Source organism: Rana temporaria, chromosome 13 (assembly GCF_905171775.1).
Source record: "Rana temporaria chromosome 13, aRanTem1.1, whole genome shotgun sequence".
Classification (NCBI taxonomy): Eukaryota; Metazoa; Chordata; class Amphibia; order Anura; family Ranidae; genus Rana; species Rana temporaria.
This window is the reverse complement of record NC_053501.1, coordinates 65,597,655-65,613,838: the sequence shown is the minus strand read 5'-3', so window position 1 is coordinate 65,613,838 and position 16,184 is coordinate 65,597,655. Positions and strand designations below refer to the sequence as shown.

Here is a 16,184-nt window from a genome sequence, read left to right as displayed (position 1 = left end):
CTAGAGCTACAAGTAGCAAAGCAAGTTAGTGGAACTTAAAGCGGTGGTTCACCCTAATGAAACATTTTTTTTTTTTATAGCATTAAATTAGGCATAGTAGCGCGACTCACTGTGCAATCCTCTATAGAAGATTCCGACGCCCCGCGGGGAATTGGCGTTCCTATCAAGAGGGAGGATGATTGACGGCCGGCTATGGCACGTCATGCTTCTCCGGAAATAGCCGAAATAGGACTCGGCGCTTCACGGCGCCTGCGCATAGTCTGTGCGCAGGCGCCGTATAGCGCCGTGAAGAGCCGAGACCTGTTCCGGCTATCTTCGGGGAGCGTGACGTGCCATAGCCGGCCGTCAATCATCCTCCCTCTTGATAGGAACGCCCATTCCCCGCGGGGAGTCGGAATCTTCTATAGAGGATTACACTGTGAGTACGGGGATAAAAAAATCAATACAGGCATACTGTAGCTCGCGCTACTATGCCTAATTTAATGGTAAAATGTTGTTAGTGTGGGTGAACCACCGCTTTAAGTCAGAAAATGAAGTCCTGCTAGATCACTTCAGGATGGCCCCTTTTGCAGGTATATCTATGTAACACATTAAAGTGGTTGTGCATGCGCACGGGATTCTCAGGTTAAGGCCCAGCAGATGCCGGAAAGAAGTGACGACATTGCGGCTCCAGCCACTCAGTGCTGGAGCTGCGATACCTGGAAGACACGCCAAGGCAACATGTCATCTCCCTCGGCGTGGACCAGGTGAGTTACCGATGCCTCGTTCTAAGGTAAGTATTGCATTATGAGCTAGTATGTGGTGCATACTAGCTCATTATGCCTTTTGCCTTACAGGCAACAACAATAAAAAAAAATAAAAAAATTATGGGACTATACAATCGCTTTAAAAATAAGTATCTATACTGTTTAAAATTCAGTAATATACATACTCGCCCTGCTTTGCACATGCTCAGTTACTCTCCATTTTTAGGCACTGCTGATTTTGTAGAGACCGATCTGCTGACAGTCTTAAAGTGGAATTAAACCCTCCTATCCTTTACAGCCAAGGAGTCTACTTCTGTTTTATTTGCAACTGCCGTGGTGCTGCACATGTGATCAGTTATGACACCAGCCATTTGATGGTTTGACAGTTTGGTTGCCAACACAAGCAAATTTGACAGCTAGCATTCCCGGCATTCCAGTAATGTATTTCTTTTTTTGAAAGAGTGAAATTGATGAGTTTAGTTCCGCTTTATGATTTACTGCTTTTCAGGGGCTCTGGGCTTCAGCAAAATGGCATCCTCCAGCTAGAGGAAACATATGCAATGCTGGAGGCAATTTACAGTGCACATGGATGTTGGCAGGGTGGATAAAAATCAATGTTTAATATATATATATATATATATATATATATATATATATATATATATATATATATATATATATATATATATATATATATATATATATATATATATATATATATATATATTACACATACACAGTGATGAAAATAAGTATTTGAACACCCTGCTATTTTGCAAGTTCTCCCACTTGGAAATCATGGAGGGGTCTGAAATTGTCATCGTAGGTGCATGTCCACTGTGAGAGACATAATAAAAAAAACAGAAATCACAATGTATGATTTTTTTTAACTATTTATTTGTATAATACAGCTGCAAATAAGTATTTGAACACCTGAGAAAATCAATGTTAATATTTGGTACATTAGCCTTTGTTTGCAATTACAGAGGTCAAACGTTTCTTGTAGTTTTTCACCAGGTTTGCACACACTGGAGGAGGGATTTTGGCCCACTCCTCCACACAGATCTTCTCTAGATCAGTCAGGTTTCTGGGCTGTCGCTGAGAAACACAGAGTTTGAGCTCCCTCCAAAGATTCTCTATTGGGTTTAGGTCTGGAGACTGGCTGGGCCACGCCAGAACCTTGATATGCTTCTTACAGAGCCACTCCTTGGTTATCCTGGCTGTGTGCTTCGGGTCATTGTCATGTTGGAAGACCCAGCCTCGACCCATCTTCAAAGCTCTAACTGAGGGAAGGAGGTTGTTGCCCAAAATCTCGCAATACGTGGCCCCGGTCATCCTCTCCTTAATACAGTGCAGTCGCCCTGTCCCATGTGCAGAAAAACACCCCCAAAGCATGATGCTACCACCCCCATGCTTCACAGTAGGGATGGTGTCCTTGGGATAGTACTCATCATTCTTCTTCCTCCAAACACGGTTAGTGGAATTATGACCAAAAAGTTCTATTTTGGTCTCATCTGACCACATGACTTTCTCCCATGACTCCTCTGGATCATCCAAATGATCATTGGCAAACTTAAGACGGGCCTTGACATGCCATGCATGATTTCAAACCATGACGTCTTGGTGTATTACCAACAGTAACCTTGGAAACGGTGGTCCCAGCTCTTTTCAGGTCATTGACCAGCTCCTCCCGTGTAGTCCTGGGCTGATTTCTCACCTTTCTTAGGATCATTGAGACCCCACGAGGTGAGATTTTGCATGGAGCCCCAGTCCGAGGGAGATTGACAGTCATGTTTAGCTTCTTCCATTTTCTAATGATTGCTCCAACAGTGGACCTTTTTTCACCAAGCTGCTTGGCAATTTCCCCGTAGCCCTTTCCAGCCTTGTGGAGGAGTACAATTTTGTCTCTAGTGTCTTTGGACAGCTCTTTGGTCTTGGCCATGTTAGTAGTTGGATTCTTACTGATTGTATGGGGTGGACAGGTGTCTTTATGCAGCTAATAAATGGAGTGGAGATGGACATTTTAAAGGCAGACTAACAGGTCTTTGAGGGTCAGAATTCTAGCTGATAGGTGTTCAAATACTTATTTGCAGCTGTATCATACAAATAAATAGTTAAAAAATCATAAATTGTGATTTCTGGAATTTTTTTTTTTTTTGATTATGTCTCTCACAGTGGACATGCACCTACGATGACAATTTCAGACCCCTCCATGATTTCGAAGTGGGAGAACTTGCAAAATAGCAGGGTGTTCAAATACTTATTTTCCTCAGTGTGTGTGTGTGTGTGTATATATATATATATATATATATATATATATATATATATATATATATATATATATATATATATATATATATATATATATTTTTTTTTTTTATCAAATTTATTTTATTATGCTTTTGGTGTAAAACATCTGTCTAAAAATTGTTTTCTATTCAAGATGCATTAAATAAATGTAGTTTATTCAGTATGCGAGCTTGGTTATGTAGCGTGAGGCTTTATATGCTGCAATATTTAAATTTTTGGTAAACTCAATGAATCTAAGCTCTGCAAGCGGAGATAACATGCATTGACACAATTTGACAGTAACCATGAGATAAACAAAACAAAGTTCAGGAATGTTCCTTTATTCCATTGTTTTGCAAATCTACATACACTGTATGATTGAATTGGTTCTGATATCGCTGTTTTACTAACCTGATAGCTTATTCTAAATGGGAAACCTTAATTTTTCTTGGAAATATGATTTCCCACGAAAATAAGACCTAGGGTGATCTTCTAGGATGGCTGCAATATAAGCCCTATACCCAAAATAAGCCCTAGTTCAAGCTCTTGTAAAAACACAATCCATTTTGTAAAAAAGGTTATATAATGTGTAGTTTTTCTCCTTGCGTAACTTTATTATGGAAAATACCTTATTTACAGCGCCGCTGGGCGCTCGCGTGACCTGCCAGAGATCTTCGCCTTTCCTCCCGGCAGACAGTGCTCAGAGCAGGGCTGATGTCAGCGGAGATCTCAGTCCCTCCCTGTGCAGAGCAGGGAAGAAGACCTCCGGTAGGTTGCGTGAGCGCCCATCAGTGCTGTAAATAAGGTATCCTTTCACAATAAAGTTATACAAGGAGACACTGCACATCCATATCTTTTAACAGAATGGATTACATAATTGTACAAGGACTTTAAAGTGGTTGTAAACCCAACCACACATCTTGCCACCTACAGGTAAGCCTAGATTAAGCTTACCTGTAGGTGCAAGAAATATCTCCTAAACCTGCACGATTTAGGAGATTTACTAATTACAGGCGCCGATGTCTATGGGGGGGGGGGTGTTACCTTCCTCTTTAATCAAGGTTTTGGGATTACAGAATGTCATAATACAGTATGCATAGCATACTAGCTCATTATGAAATACTCATCTTGGATAGAAACCCCCGCAGCGGTCCCCGCACACTGATCCGGTTGGCGACATCGCCCCGGAGTTATTTCCAGGTATCGCTGGCTCTGGCGCTGTGATTGACTTCACTCCCACGCAGGAGCCGCCGGTAATGACACGTCTGCTGAATCAACGAACCATTGCTTCAGTGCACATGTGCCGATGACGGGAATATCTCCTAAACAGTGCAGGTTTAGGAGATATCCAGGGTAGCTACAGGTAAGACTTTATTATAGGCTTACCTGTAGTAAAAACTGAATTGTAAGGGTCAAATCAAGCCCTTTTACTAGTGATCTAAATCAAATCCACCCAGGTTGGTGGCATATTTATTAATGTGAAAAGTATGTTCTTTGCTAAAGAACTTTTTTTTTTTTTTTTTTTTTTTTTTTTTTATGAATTTGTTATGAGTAAAGTTTTTGTTGCTTTTAATGGTTATATGGGAGACAGTGATATATTGTTTCTGCAGTATTTTTACCAGACAATATAGGTATAGTTGAGTTTATACAAGGTTAAGCAACCAATAGGAACTGTTTTTAAATTGGTTCATTCTGATTGGCTGCTTTGTCTACTCATATTGCCCTTTTCTTTTGTTAAATAGAAATCCAGGCAGCAAGTAATTTTTTTTTTAGTAGGTTGCTAATGCTAAATTGCACAACGGAGTTATCCCCAAGTCATACATTTTACTCCATAAAGGAACTTATCAAGATAGAACTAGTCTTTGAAGGTGTATGCTTATGCTCTCAGGCTGTTCTTTTTTTTTTTTTTTTTTTTTTCTCTGCTTGGTGAATCACTGGCCCAGAGCAAACCGGAAGCTAGCAAGGTGTCAGGGCTTGTTCTAGGTCAATGAGTTTATGGGCTTTAAAAAAAAAAAAAAAACTGCCGAAATCCAATAAACTGCAGTTTATCAGCTCCAGTGTGCATGGAGCCTTATGCTATGAGGAAAGCACATACCTGTAGAAGAGACTGAAAATATACCCCTGTCTGCTGCCTGCTCTACTCGCCATTTCAGTGTAGTAGAACAGTCCCCCCTGCAGTCTTCTGGAAAACGGACCATACCTGTAAGTGGTGAGCACCACGGTTTCTCCTGTAGCTCTCGCTGGTTTCCTTCCTCTGCCCTCCTATCACTGTTGTATCCTGTAGAGCTGTAAGGTCACAGTGAGGAACCAGTGAGCGCTGCAGGGGAAACCAATGGAGTCTGACACTTCTGGAAGTGTCTGGTTTTCAGCAGACTTCAGGGGGAACTAGTTATGTGCAAAGGTAAGTGGAAGTTGGCAGAATGGTACGTTTATTATACACAGGTCAGCATAAACTTTATGACAAGACAGGTCAAGTTAAAGCGGAGGTTCACCCGTACAATATACTTTTTCCCCTTAGCTTCATGCTCGTTTTGTCTAGGGGAATCGACTAGTTTTAAAATATGAGCCGTACTTACCCGTTTACGAGATGCATCCTCTCCGTCGCTTCCGAGTATGGGCTGCGGGACTGGGCGTTCCTATTTTGATTGACAGTCTTCCGAGAGGCTTCCGACGGTCGCATCCATCGCGCCACGATTTTCCGAAAGAAGCCGAACGTCGGTGCGCAGGCGCAGTATAGAGCCGCACCGACGTTCGGCTTCTTTCGGCTACTAGTGACGCGATGGATGCGACCGTCGAAAGCCTCTCGGAAGACTGTCAATCAAGAAGGAACGCCCGCTCCCGAAGACCCATACCCGGAAGCGACGGAGAAGATGCATCTCGAGAAACGGTAAGTACAGCTCATATTTTAAAACTAGCCGATTCCCCTAGACAAAACGAGCAGGAATCTAAGGGGATTGTTTGAAAAAATAGATTAATGGGTGAACTCCCGCTTTAATGATATTGATTATCCCCTTATAATGGCATCTGTAGTCAGTGGTGTGTGTATGTATGTGTGTGTATATATATATATATATATATATATATATATATATATATATATATATATATATATATATATATATATATATATATATATATATATATATATATATATATATATATATATATATATATAATATATATATATATTATGTATGTATGTATGTGTGTGTGTGTATATATATATATAATAATATATATTAGAAAGCAAGTAAATGTTGTCTCTGATGGTAATGTGTTGAAAGCAGAACTAAACGAGCATTGCGGTTTGTGTATGGGGCTACATAGTCTCAGACCAGTCGGGGTGCCCTAGTTTCCCCTGTATGTGCCTTTGATGGCAATGTGAGCGTCGGAACTGAACCACAGAGCCATGGAAGATGGTAGCTTGGTTTGATGAATCACATTTTCTTTTGTATCATATGGACGGCATGGTAGTGTGTTTACTTGGGGAAGAGATGCACCGGGATGCAGTATGGGAAGAAGGCAAGCCAGCAGAGGCAGTGTGATGCTTTGCGCAATGTTCTGTTGGGAATCTTGGGTCCTGTCAATCATATGGATGTTACTTTACACATACCACCTACCTAAACAATGTTGCTGACCAAGTACACCCCTTCATGGATACACTTTGAAAGGGTATCTCACTCGTATACAATTTTTGCACAAGTCATATTGTAGTTGACTGGTATTAAAAATTGCCTTTCCTTTTCAGTTTGCAGCACTGTAATTTTCTGTAAAATGCAATATGGCTACCAGGAGACACATGGTGCGTTCTGCCCCCATATGTCTGTTCCTGCTTGTGCGATTGGCTTATTGATTTTTTCAGTCAGACCAGTCAGTTTTTAGGCATCCCCTGCATCAGAAATGTAAAACATTTTTTTGGTGCGCTACTTAAGGGAAAGATGCAGACCCTGCTATTTTCCTCCTCGGAGTCCTGCAAGTTCAGCAGCTGATTAAGAATTATAAAACCACTCCCATTAAATTCACTTACCTCATGGACACAGACAAACAGCTATTTCTAGGAATTTGCAGCAGTGTTGGGTAAAATCCATGCAATGTACGTATATCACCCAGCAGGGAACTTTTGGTCATTTAAAAAAAAAAAAAAAAGTGGAGTTACTCTTTAAATACAATACCAGCCCTTCTTTAGCAAGCATATAAAAATGTGACTGTCAAATATATATTTCTTACTACAGTGTTTACCTTAAAAACAATACGTATATTAATATACTGTATATATTGTATATACACTTATGCTTTATTGTAGATGGGTGTATCTTCTGCCCTTTCTGTTTTAATACTTTTTTTTTATCCAAACTAAAAATATTTGTGTCCTTGCTGCTGCAGAAATATTGCTGAAAGACTGTTATCGGTCACCCAATATCCCATGCCCTGCGGGTGAAAGCAGATTTCCATGTGCCCATGACACCAATGTTTACTATTTGAATAATCTGTGTTCAGAGTCTGTTGCATGTAATATTTTTAGTCTGTTCATGATTTTCTGTTTTCCCTCTCAGTAAAATGACTGAACCGATATAAACATGGTCTTTTGAGTATTGGCCTTAGTTTTTCACTTTGACATAACAAATGTGGACTTGTATCCTGCATTTTAGTGTAGATGTGGCTGTGCCAAAAAAGGCTTAAATGTTGCTTAAATGTGTTCCCTTCTACAGGTATCTTCAAGAGGTTGGGTATACAGACACAATATTAGATGTTCGGTCACAAAGGGTACGTTCTCTGCTTGGACTTTCAGGCTCTGAGCCAAATGGCTCTGTTGAAACAAAGAACCTAGAACAGATACTCAATGGAGGAGACTCTTCTTCACTGAAACAAAAGGGACAGGAAAACAAAAGGTAATCTTAAACTCTGTTGTACTGCTGTGCCACTTTGGGTATCTGCGTGTGCTCTTTTGTGCAGTTTAGAAGTCTATCAGCAGACCGTGCTGTTGTTGTCCTTTTTGTTTGTCCTGTCTGAAATTGTCCACATGGTAATCACCTGTCCATACCAGATTACCTTTGTGTCCATATAGTTCACCTATCGCTGTACTTTGTTAAAATATTTTATCTTTTGATACTACCAATAAATAATTTTGTATCACGATAATCATTTTGTTGCCCAAAGTAACCCCTGTAGGCCCCCCTGTCGGCCGCACCCCCAATCCCCCTCTTCCCTTTTTTTATGCATGATACTTTCGGTTACGGCAACAATACCCAACAGGGCATATGATCCTCTGCAGGTGTTGACATTCACCACCTACACACTAGTGGAGTCTTGCGCACTTCCCTTCCCCCACCACCCCCTCATTTGTTCTATCAGCAGATATAGTAGTATTCCGTGAGCAGACATCTATTAATGAAATACAATTTCTTTATCGTACATCACGGGACACAGAGCGGCATTCATTACTATATGGGTTATATGGAGTACCTTCAGGTGTAGACACTGGCAATCTCAAACAGGAAATGCCCCTCCCTATATAACCCCCTCCCATAGGAGGAGTACCTCAGTTTTTACGCCAGTGTCTTAGGTGTTAGTCATGGTTTAGCTTGCCTCCGCATCCTTGGGATTAGGTGAGCTACCGGTTCTGTCCAAAAAAGCCTCAGCGCTAAAGTGGTCAGTAACCGGACCCCAAACCCTTGGGGTATAGCCCATAATGCTTTTCTTTTTAGAGAGCTGGACCCTGGGCCCAGAACTTAGAAACCTTTGGGTACCTAAAGTTTTCTGTTGCCAGGGTGCTATATGGGCCCAGGACAGTGGATCCTTCATAGGAACCCAGGGCCTGAAGGTCTAGACATCCCCACGGAGATGGGGGAAGATTGGGCCTCTTGCTTGGCAAAGTCCTGCGGCATGGAGCAGGTAAGTGAGGGGAAAACTTGCGGAACTTGGTTCTTAGCAGGTTTTTTTCTGGGGGGTCACAGGGGACATGCCTAAAGTTATGCACTGCATCTGGCAAACTAGTCACATATCATAAAGATAGGATGGCTCTCTATGTATTATTCCCCATAAGATGTGACCTCCCTTGTAGTGTTGGAAAAGCATTGAGTGGGGCCTGTGTTATATAAAAATATATGTGTGTGTCAGAGAGCTTTGCTTACCTGCAGGCCTCCAGGCGATGCTCCATTCAGTCTTCCTCCTCAGAGCCTGCAAGCAGGCAAAACGCTGACCTCCTCATGGTTCCAGGCTGCAGTTTGCTGGAACAGAGAGGTCCCTTCCTCCCAAAATCCCCCCCCCCTCCCCCTGTCGGGAGGGGCATTTCCTGTTTGAGGTTGCTGGGGGGGAAGGGCGGGTCAGTGGCTTAAAGGAAGGGGCGGCCCTTCCTTGTTTGTTCCATCAATACTTTGGAACTGAGGAGAAAGACCAGAGCGGCAGCACGGGGCGCCGAGGACACACAGTGGCCAGAAAGGATATTGCAGTCTTCAGAGGACTGTTTTGTCAAGCCTAGAAATAGGCTGTTTCTTTTCCATCTCATAGTTTTTCTTTGCAATACTACTCAGGGGGACAGAATGTTTTTTCTTTCCTGGATTTGAAACAAAAACGAAAAAAAAAAAAAAAAAAAAAAAAAAAAAAGTCATCTAGGGGAGAGGAAGCATTTTTTTTATCCCCCAAACAGGTGTTTGGACAATTAACTTTTATAGTTCCAAATACCAATAGGTAGCAGGTGTACCTCGGTATTGTACCATGGTATGCCGCTGTTTTCCCTACAGGGAGCCTTGGGGCCATCGGGATCTGGGGCTGGAGCTGACGCGGGTCAGTCCAACCCTAAGATGGTCACGGAGGAGGTATTACTCACCTCTTTAAAAGAGATGCAGAAAAGCATGGGAAAAATGATATCCGCAGCTATGCGGGGCAGTAAGCGGAATAGATCTCCGTCGCCCGAGCGCGGACCCTCAGAAGAGGAGGTCCTTTCCTCAGGGGAATTGGACGACCTCTTGGACACGGACCAAGTAGGTTCAGGGATCGAAGACCCGGATACAGAGGAGTCTGGGGCAGTCTCCCTGAGGGAGAGCTGGTGGATTCAAGGATTGTCGGACTTGGTCCATAGGACATTCAACTTGCCAGTACCAGATCTCCAGGTATCGACGGTTTCAGCTTTGGGCTCACTGAGGGCGCCTCAAAGCAATGCTGTGTTTCCGATCCATCCTCTATTAGAGGGAATTTTGTTCCAAGATTGGAACAAGCCAGATAAGATCTTCTTACCACCTAAAAGGTTCTCTGTCCTATATCCTATGGAAGAAAATTTTTCCAAAAGATGGGCTACTCCTGCAGTGGACGCAGCCATCTCATGTGTTAACAGATCGTTAACATGCCCTGTAGAAAACATACAGGTGTTCAAGGATCCAGTTGATAAGCGCTTGGAAGCACTACTTAAGAACTCCTTCACTACTGCAGGGGCAGTAGTACAGCCAGCTGTGGCTGCGATTGGGGTCGCTCAAGCATTATCGGATCAATTTAAGCAGATGCTTAAACTTATTCCGGCCCAGCAGGCAGAAAAATTTTCGGATGTCCCTAAGGCCATATGTTTTACGGTAGACGCAATCAAGGATTCTATCCAGCAAGCGTCACGTTTATCGTTATCCCTTATCCATATGAGAAGACTCTTATGGTTAAAAAGCTGGGAGGCTGAGCCCCCATGCAAGAAGCTCCTGGTAGGGTTCCCCTTCCATGGAGGACGACTCTTCGGAGAAGACCTAGATAAATACATTCAGACCATTTCAAACGGCAAGAGTACTCTCTTGCCAACTAAGAAGAAGGTTCAGGGACCTGCGTTTAAACGACAGTATTCCCCTGGGCAGGGGCCCTCTAATGCCAAGCAGTATCGACGGCCTCCTGCAAAAGCAAACTTCGGCTTCAACAGCAGATCACAAGGACAGGCTGTTAGAGGCAAAAGGCAGTGGTTTCGCAAACCAGCAAAACCAGCCCCCAAGCCAACCTTATGAAGGGGCGCCCCCACCCACGAAGGTGGGGGGAAGGCTGCGACTCTTTTCAGAGATTTGGGAAGCCAGCATTCCCGACGAGTGGGTACGGTCTTCCGTGGCCACAGGCTACAAATTAGATTTCCTAAGGTTTCCTCCTCCTCATTTCCAGAAGTCGAGGATTCCAAACGATCCGGAAAAGGGAGCCGCATTAAGATCGGCATTAGATCATCTACTTTCCCAGGAAGTAATAGTAGAGGTACCAGTCCTGGAACAGGGGCTGGGTTTCTACTCCAACCTATTCATCATCCCAAAATCCAATGGAGATGTCAGGCCAATTTTGGACCTAAAGATGGTAAATGCATATCTAAAGATCCGCTCATTTCGGATGGAATCCGTGCGGTCAGCAGCTGCCACACTCCAGAAGGACGACTTCATGGCGTCCATAGACATAAAGGATGCCTACCTTCATGTTCCAATTTATCAGCCACATCAAAGATATCTACGCTTCATGGTGGCTTCGCGTCACTTCCAATTCGTGGCGCTTCCCTTCGGGTTGGCTACGGCCCCCCGGGTGTTCACGAAGGTCCTAGCTCCAATCCTAGCCAAACTAAGGATCCAAGGGGTCACGATCCTAGCATACCTGGACGACCTCCTAGTCATAGATCACTCGTCTCCCGGCTTGGAGCGAGCAGTGGCCCTCACGGTCCAATACCTCGAGAGGTTCGGCTGGGTCCTAAATCGAGAAAAGTCAGCTTTCCAGCCCACAAAGCAGTTGGAATATCTCGGCATGAGATTAGACACAGAACAACAAGGAGTGTTCCTACCTCTGAGGAAGGTAAAAGCCATCAAGGAATTAATCCTACTGGTTCTAAGCAAGAAAGAACCGACTATTCGCCTATGTATGAGGTTACTAGGCAAGATGGTGGCCACATTCGAGGCGGTACCATACGCCCAGAGCCACACTCGCATCCTACAGGCAGCCATCCTGTCAGCATGGAGCAGAAGGCCACAGGCCTTGGATATCCCGTTGCCGCTCTCATCAAGAGTCCGACAAAGTCTGTGTTGGTGGTTAGACCCTCAGAATCTACTGAAGGGGAGGTCTTTCAGCCCAGTGGCTTGGAAGATAGTGACCACAGACGCCAGCCTGACGGGCTGGGGAGCAATTTTGGATGGTTGCACTCGCCAAGGTACTTGGGCAAAGCCAGAGAAGCAGTTGCCCATCAACATCTTGGAGCTCAGAGCTGCTCGACTAGCCCTCAGGGCTTGGACGTCAAAATTGCAGGGGTTCCCGGTGAGAATTCAATCAGACAATGCCACGGCCGTGGCATACATAAATCACCAAGGGGGAACCAGGAGTCAAGCCGCTCAAAGAGAGGTGAGCTTGATTCTCCTATGGGCAGAGGCTCATGTGCCCTGCATATCGGCAATATTCATTCCAGGAGTGGACAACTTTCAGGCGGACTTCTTAAGCCGCCAGACTCTATGGCCGGGGGAATGGTCTCTGCATCCACAAGTCTTTCAAGCACTCTGCCAAAGATGGGGAGTGCCGGACGTGGATATCATGGCATCGAGACTCAACAAGAAACTAGACAGGTTCATGTCCCGCTCAAGGGATCCGATGGCCTGCGGAACCGATGCGCTGGTTTGCCCTTGGCATCAGTTCAAACTTCTTTATGCGTTTCCCCCGCTCCAGTTACTACCCCGCCTGCTGCGCAGGATCAGGGTGGAGCACATACCAGTCATCCTGGTAGCTCCAGCATGGCCCAGAAGGGCATGGTACTCACTAATCTTAAGGATGGTAGTGGGAGACCCTTGGACTCTTCCTCTACGGCCAGACCTGCTATCGCAAGGTCCGATCCTCCACCCTGCCTTACGGCATCTAAATTTGACGGCCTGGAAGCTGAATCCCTGATTCTCAGGGGTAGAGGTCTGTCTCAGAAAGTAATCTCTACCCTAATCAGAGCCAGGAAACCGGTCTCTAGGGTGATTTATTACAGGGTCTGGAAGGCCTATGTAGGCTGGTGTGAGTCCAAGCGATGGCTTTCTCGCAAATTTACCATCGATAGAGTATTAAGTTTTCTCCAGCTAGGAGTGGATAAAGGATTGGCATTAAGCACAATCAAAGGACAGATTTCTGCTCTGTCAGTGTGGTTTCAGCGGCCGCTGGCCACCCACTCGCTGGTTAAGACCTTCCTTCAAGGGGTCTTACGTATTAGACCTCCAGTTAAATCCCCGCTTTGTCCGTGGGATTTAAATCTTGTTCTGTCAAGTTTACAGAAACAACCGTTTGAGCCGTTGGCTGATATTCCTTTGGTTCTACTGACAAGGAAGTTAGTATTTTTGGTTGCCATAGTTTCCGCAAGAAGAGTTTCGGAGCTGGCAGCCTTATCCTGTAAGGAACCATATCTTGTTTTTCATAAGGACAGGGTCGTTCTCCGCCCTCATCCTTCCTTCCTTCCGAAGGTCATATCCAGTTTTCATTTGAACCAGGATTTGGTATTACCATCCTTCTTCCCTAAACCTACTTCCAGAAAGGAAGGGTTGCTGCATACCTTGGATATTGTCAGGGCCATGAAGGCCTATCTTAAAGCTACAAAGAAGATCCGGAAGACAGATGTGCTGTTCATTCTACCGGATGGGCCCAAGAAGGGGCAGGCAGCTGCAAAGTCCACCATTTCTAGGTGGATTAAGCAATTAATCACTCAGGCCTACGGCTTGAAAGGGTTGCCTCCTCCAGTATCATTAAAGGCTCATTCTACTAGAGCCATGGGCGCCTCCTGGGCAGCACACCACCAGATCTCTATGGCTCAAGTTTGCAGGCGGCAACCTGGTCTTCTGTCCACACGTTTACAAAATTCTACAAGTTGGACGTAAGAAGGAATACTGATACTGCCTTCGGGCAGGCAGTGCTGCAGGCTGCAGTTTGAGACCCTCGGATTCCGGGGGCTCCTCTTGTTCGAGTTAAATTTAAAAATTTTATTTTTCTCAACTAAGTTGGATTTATTATGATTTGAGTATATCTCTAAATTAAATCCTTTTGTCTTGGAGATGTTCTCCCTCCCCTCATTGTAAGCATTGCTTTGGGACATCCCATATAGTAATGAATGCCGCTCTGTGTCCCGTGATGTACGATAAAGAAAAAGAGATTTTTAATACAGCTTACCTGTAAAATCTTTTTCTTGGAGTACATCACGGGACACAGAGCTCCCACCCCTCTTTTTTGAGGACCATTTTGGGAGGCATACTGCTTGCTACAAAACTGAGGTACTCCTCCTATGGGAGGGGGTTATATAGGGAGGGGCATTTCCTGTTTGAGATTGCCAGTGTCTACACCTGAAGGTACTCCATATAACCCATATAGTAATGAATGCCGCTCTGTGTCCCGTGATGTACTCCAAGAAAAAGATTTTACAGGTAAGCTGTATTAAAAATCTCTTTTTTTGGACCGTTAAGCATGTTTAAATTCTTCATTGTGAACGTAAATGGTCAGGCATTGACATTCATCTGAATGAACCATGGAAAAAGAAGCAAATTACATCGGCAGATGTGCCCAGTAGTTAAGAATGTAACTTCTATATAAGACATTGTTGGCACATGAAATACAAAACGTATACCTGAAAGAGGTCTCGTGTGACTGTCAATTTGCTTATTACACTTGCCTGCCAGCCAGGGCATTTTTTTTTTTTCTTAAAGCGGAGCTCCACCCAAAAGGTTAAGCGCTGCTTGTCTGTCTACCCCCCTATTTGCCACCTTTTGGGGAGCGGGTACCTGGTTTTGACAGGGTACCCGCTTTCACAGCGAACTGCATAGTTTAGGAGATATCTACCATATTCGCTTGTGTCGGCGCATGCGCACTGAAGAAAGGGCACGGTCATGCCGTGACCGGCGGCTCCCATGCGCATAAGTGACATCACACGACTGCGGCCAGTCACCAGAGCCCACGGCCTGGAAGAAACGGGTGAAGATGGATGCGGCCACCAGCGAATATGGTAAATATCTCCTAAACTATGCATCGCAGGCTTCGTTTGCAGGAAAGTACAACATAATGGGCTGGTATGCGATGCATACTAGCCCATGTGCTTTTAATTTGCAAGGGCAAAAGTAAAGTCCTATTAGGGTTTACTTCCTCTTTAACAGGAACCTGGTCAATGAAGACTTGGTGTTTTATTTGGAATTTTGTTGAAGTCTAAGTTCACCTTTTGCAACATGTAACATCTTCCAGCTCCTGCTGATAGTTCCCCCGATTCACCCTCCCTTAGTGTGACAGCGGAAGGGGGAATCTTCTTCCCCCACCCGCTGTCACGTCTTGAAAACAGTGCTGCAGTGCAGGTCTCCGCCTACACATTCGCAGTGTTCATTTAGTTTCCTGTGAATTCATAAACTTCAAGTGCCACTGTGGCTGATGGCTTGTAGTTCTGAATGAATTGTGAGGGTGCTGATGAGCGCTCTTGTAGTTTATTCGCAAGCCTTGCAGCTTTCAAACGGTCAGACCGCATAAGGTACGGGCAGGAAGCTGCAGGGCTTGTCTGTGGAAGCCTGACATTGCACCCCTGAACCACTGATCGTGGGTAGAATGCCTTTCAGGCTCCTGACGGAAAAATAAATACACTTTTTTTTCTGGAAAGGTAAACTCTTTCTTTATAGTGCAGTTAGCCCATTAAGGTTATATCCATAGATGTAATGATATTAGTTGAAGGGTCAATTTACAGACCTTGGACAAAAAGGGAGCAATAGGAGACCGTACCAGAATACATGCAGCAGTGTCCCTGGCATCTCCAGTTAGAGAGTAATTGGAAGCTCTGGTTTAATTGATTGACAATAGAGGACCTGTATGCTAAATTAATTGCTCTAGTGATTTACACCGAGGTGAGGGATTTCCAAAGTTCAGGTTCCCATTTGCAGATATGAGGAGAAACAATCCTTCTGGTGGCTCAGTGAGAAGATTTATGAAGTAGGGACAATAGATGAGGCCTAGGAGTTGCGTCTGTTTTGCGTCTCTTCCCCTTCCCCAACCTGCTGCCAGAGGGTGTTAGTCACTTTAGAACGGCTCACCATCTTTAGTCAGTGGAAAGTTAGGCTGCCAGTTAAATAGGATTTGTCAGATAATTAATGAAATAAGCACAAGGTTCCAGAGTAACACCAATAAATGGGAGGTATCGGAAAGTGTTCTCCTAATTTAGATCAATGTTCTTTTTCA

The 16,184-nt window shown here is 44.2% G+C and overlaps 1 protein-coding gene across 7 annotated transcripts in view; it reads left to right on the top strand.

The window, feature by feature from the left end:
• The window catches only part of STRN3 (striatin 3), a 100,536-nt gene that overhangs the window by 33,705 nt on the left and 50,647 nt on the right, over positions 1-16,184 (top strand). For all 7 annotated transcript variants that reach the window (XM_040333572.1, XM_040333571.1, XM_040333570.1 and 4 more), the window contains exon 5: positions 7,745-7,924. In XM_040333572.1, the coding sequence (XP_040189506.1) occupies positions 7,745-7,924 (180 nt within the window). The remainder of the gene's footprint in view (positions 1-7,744; positions 7,925-16,184) is intronic.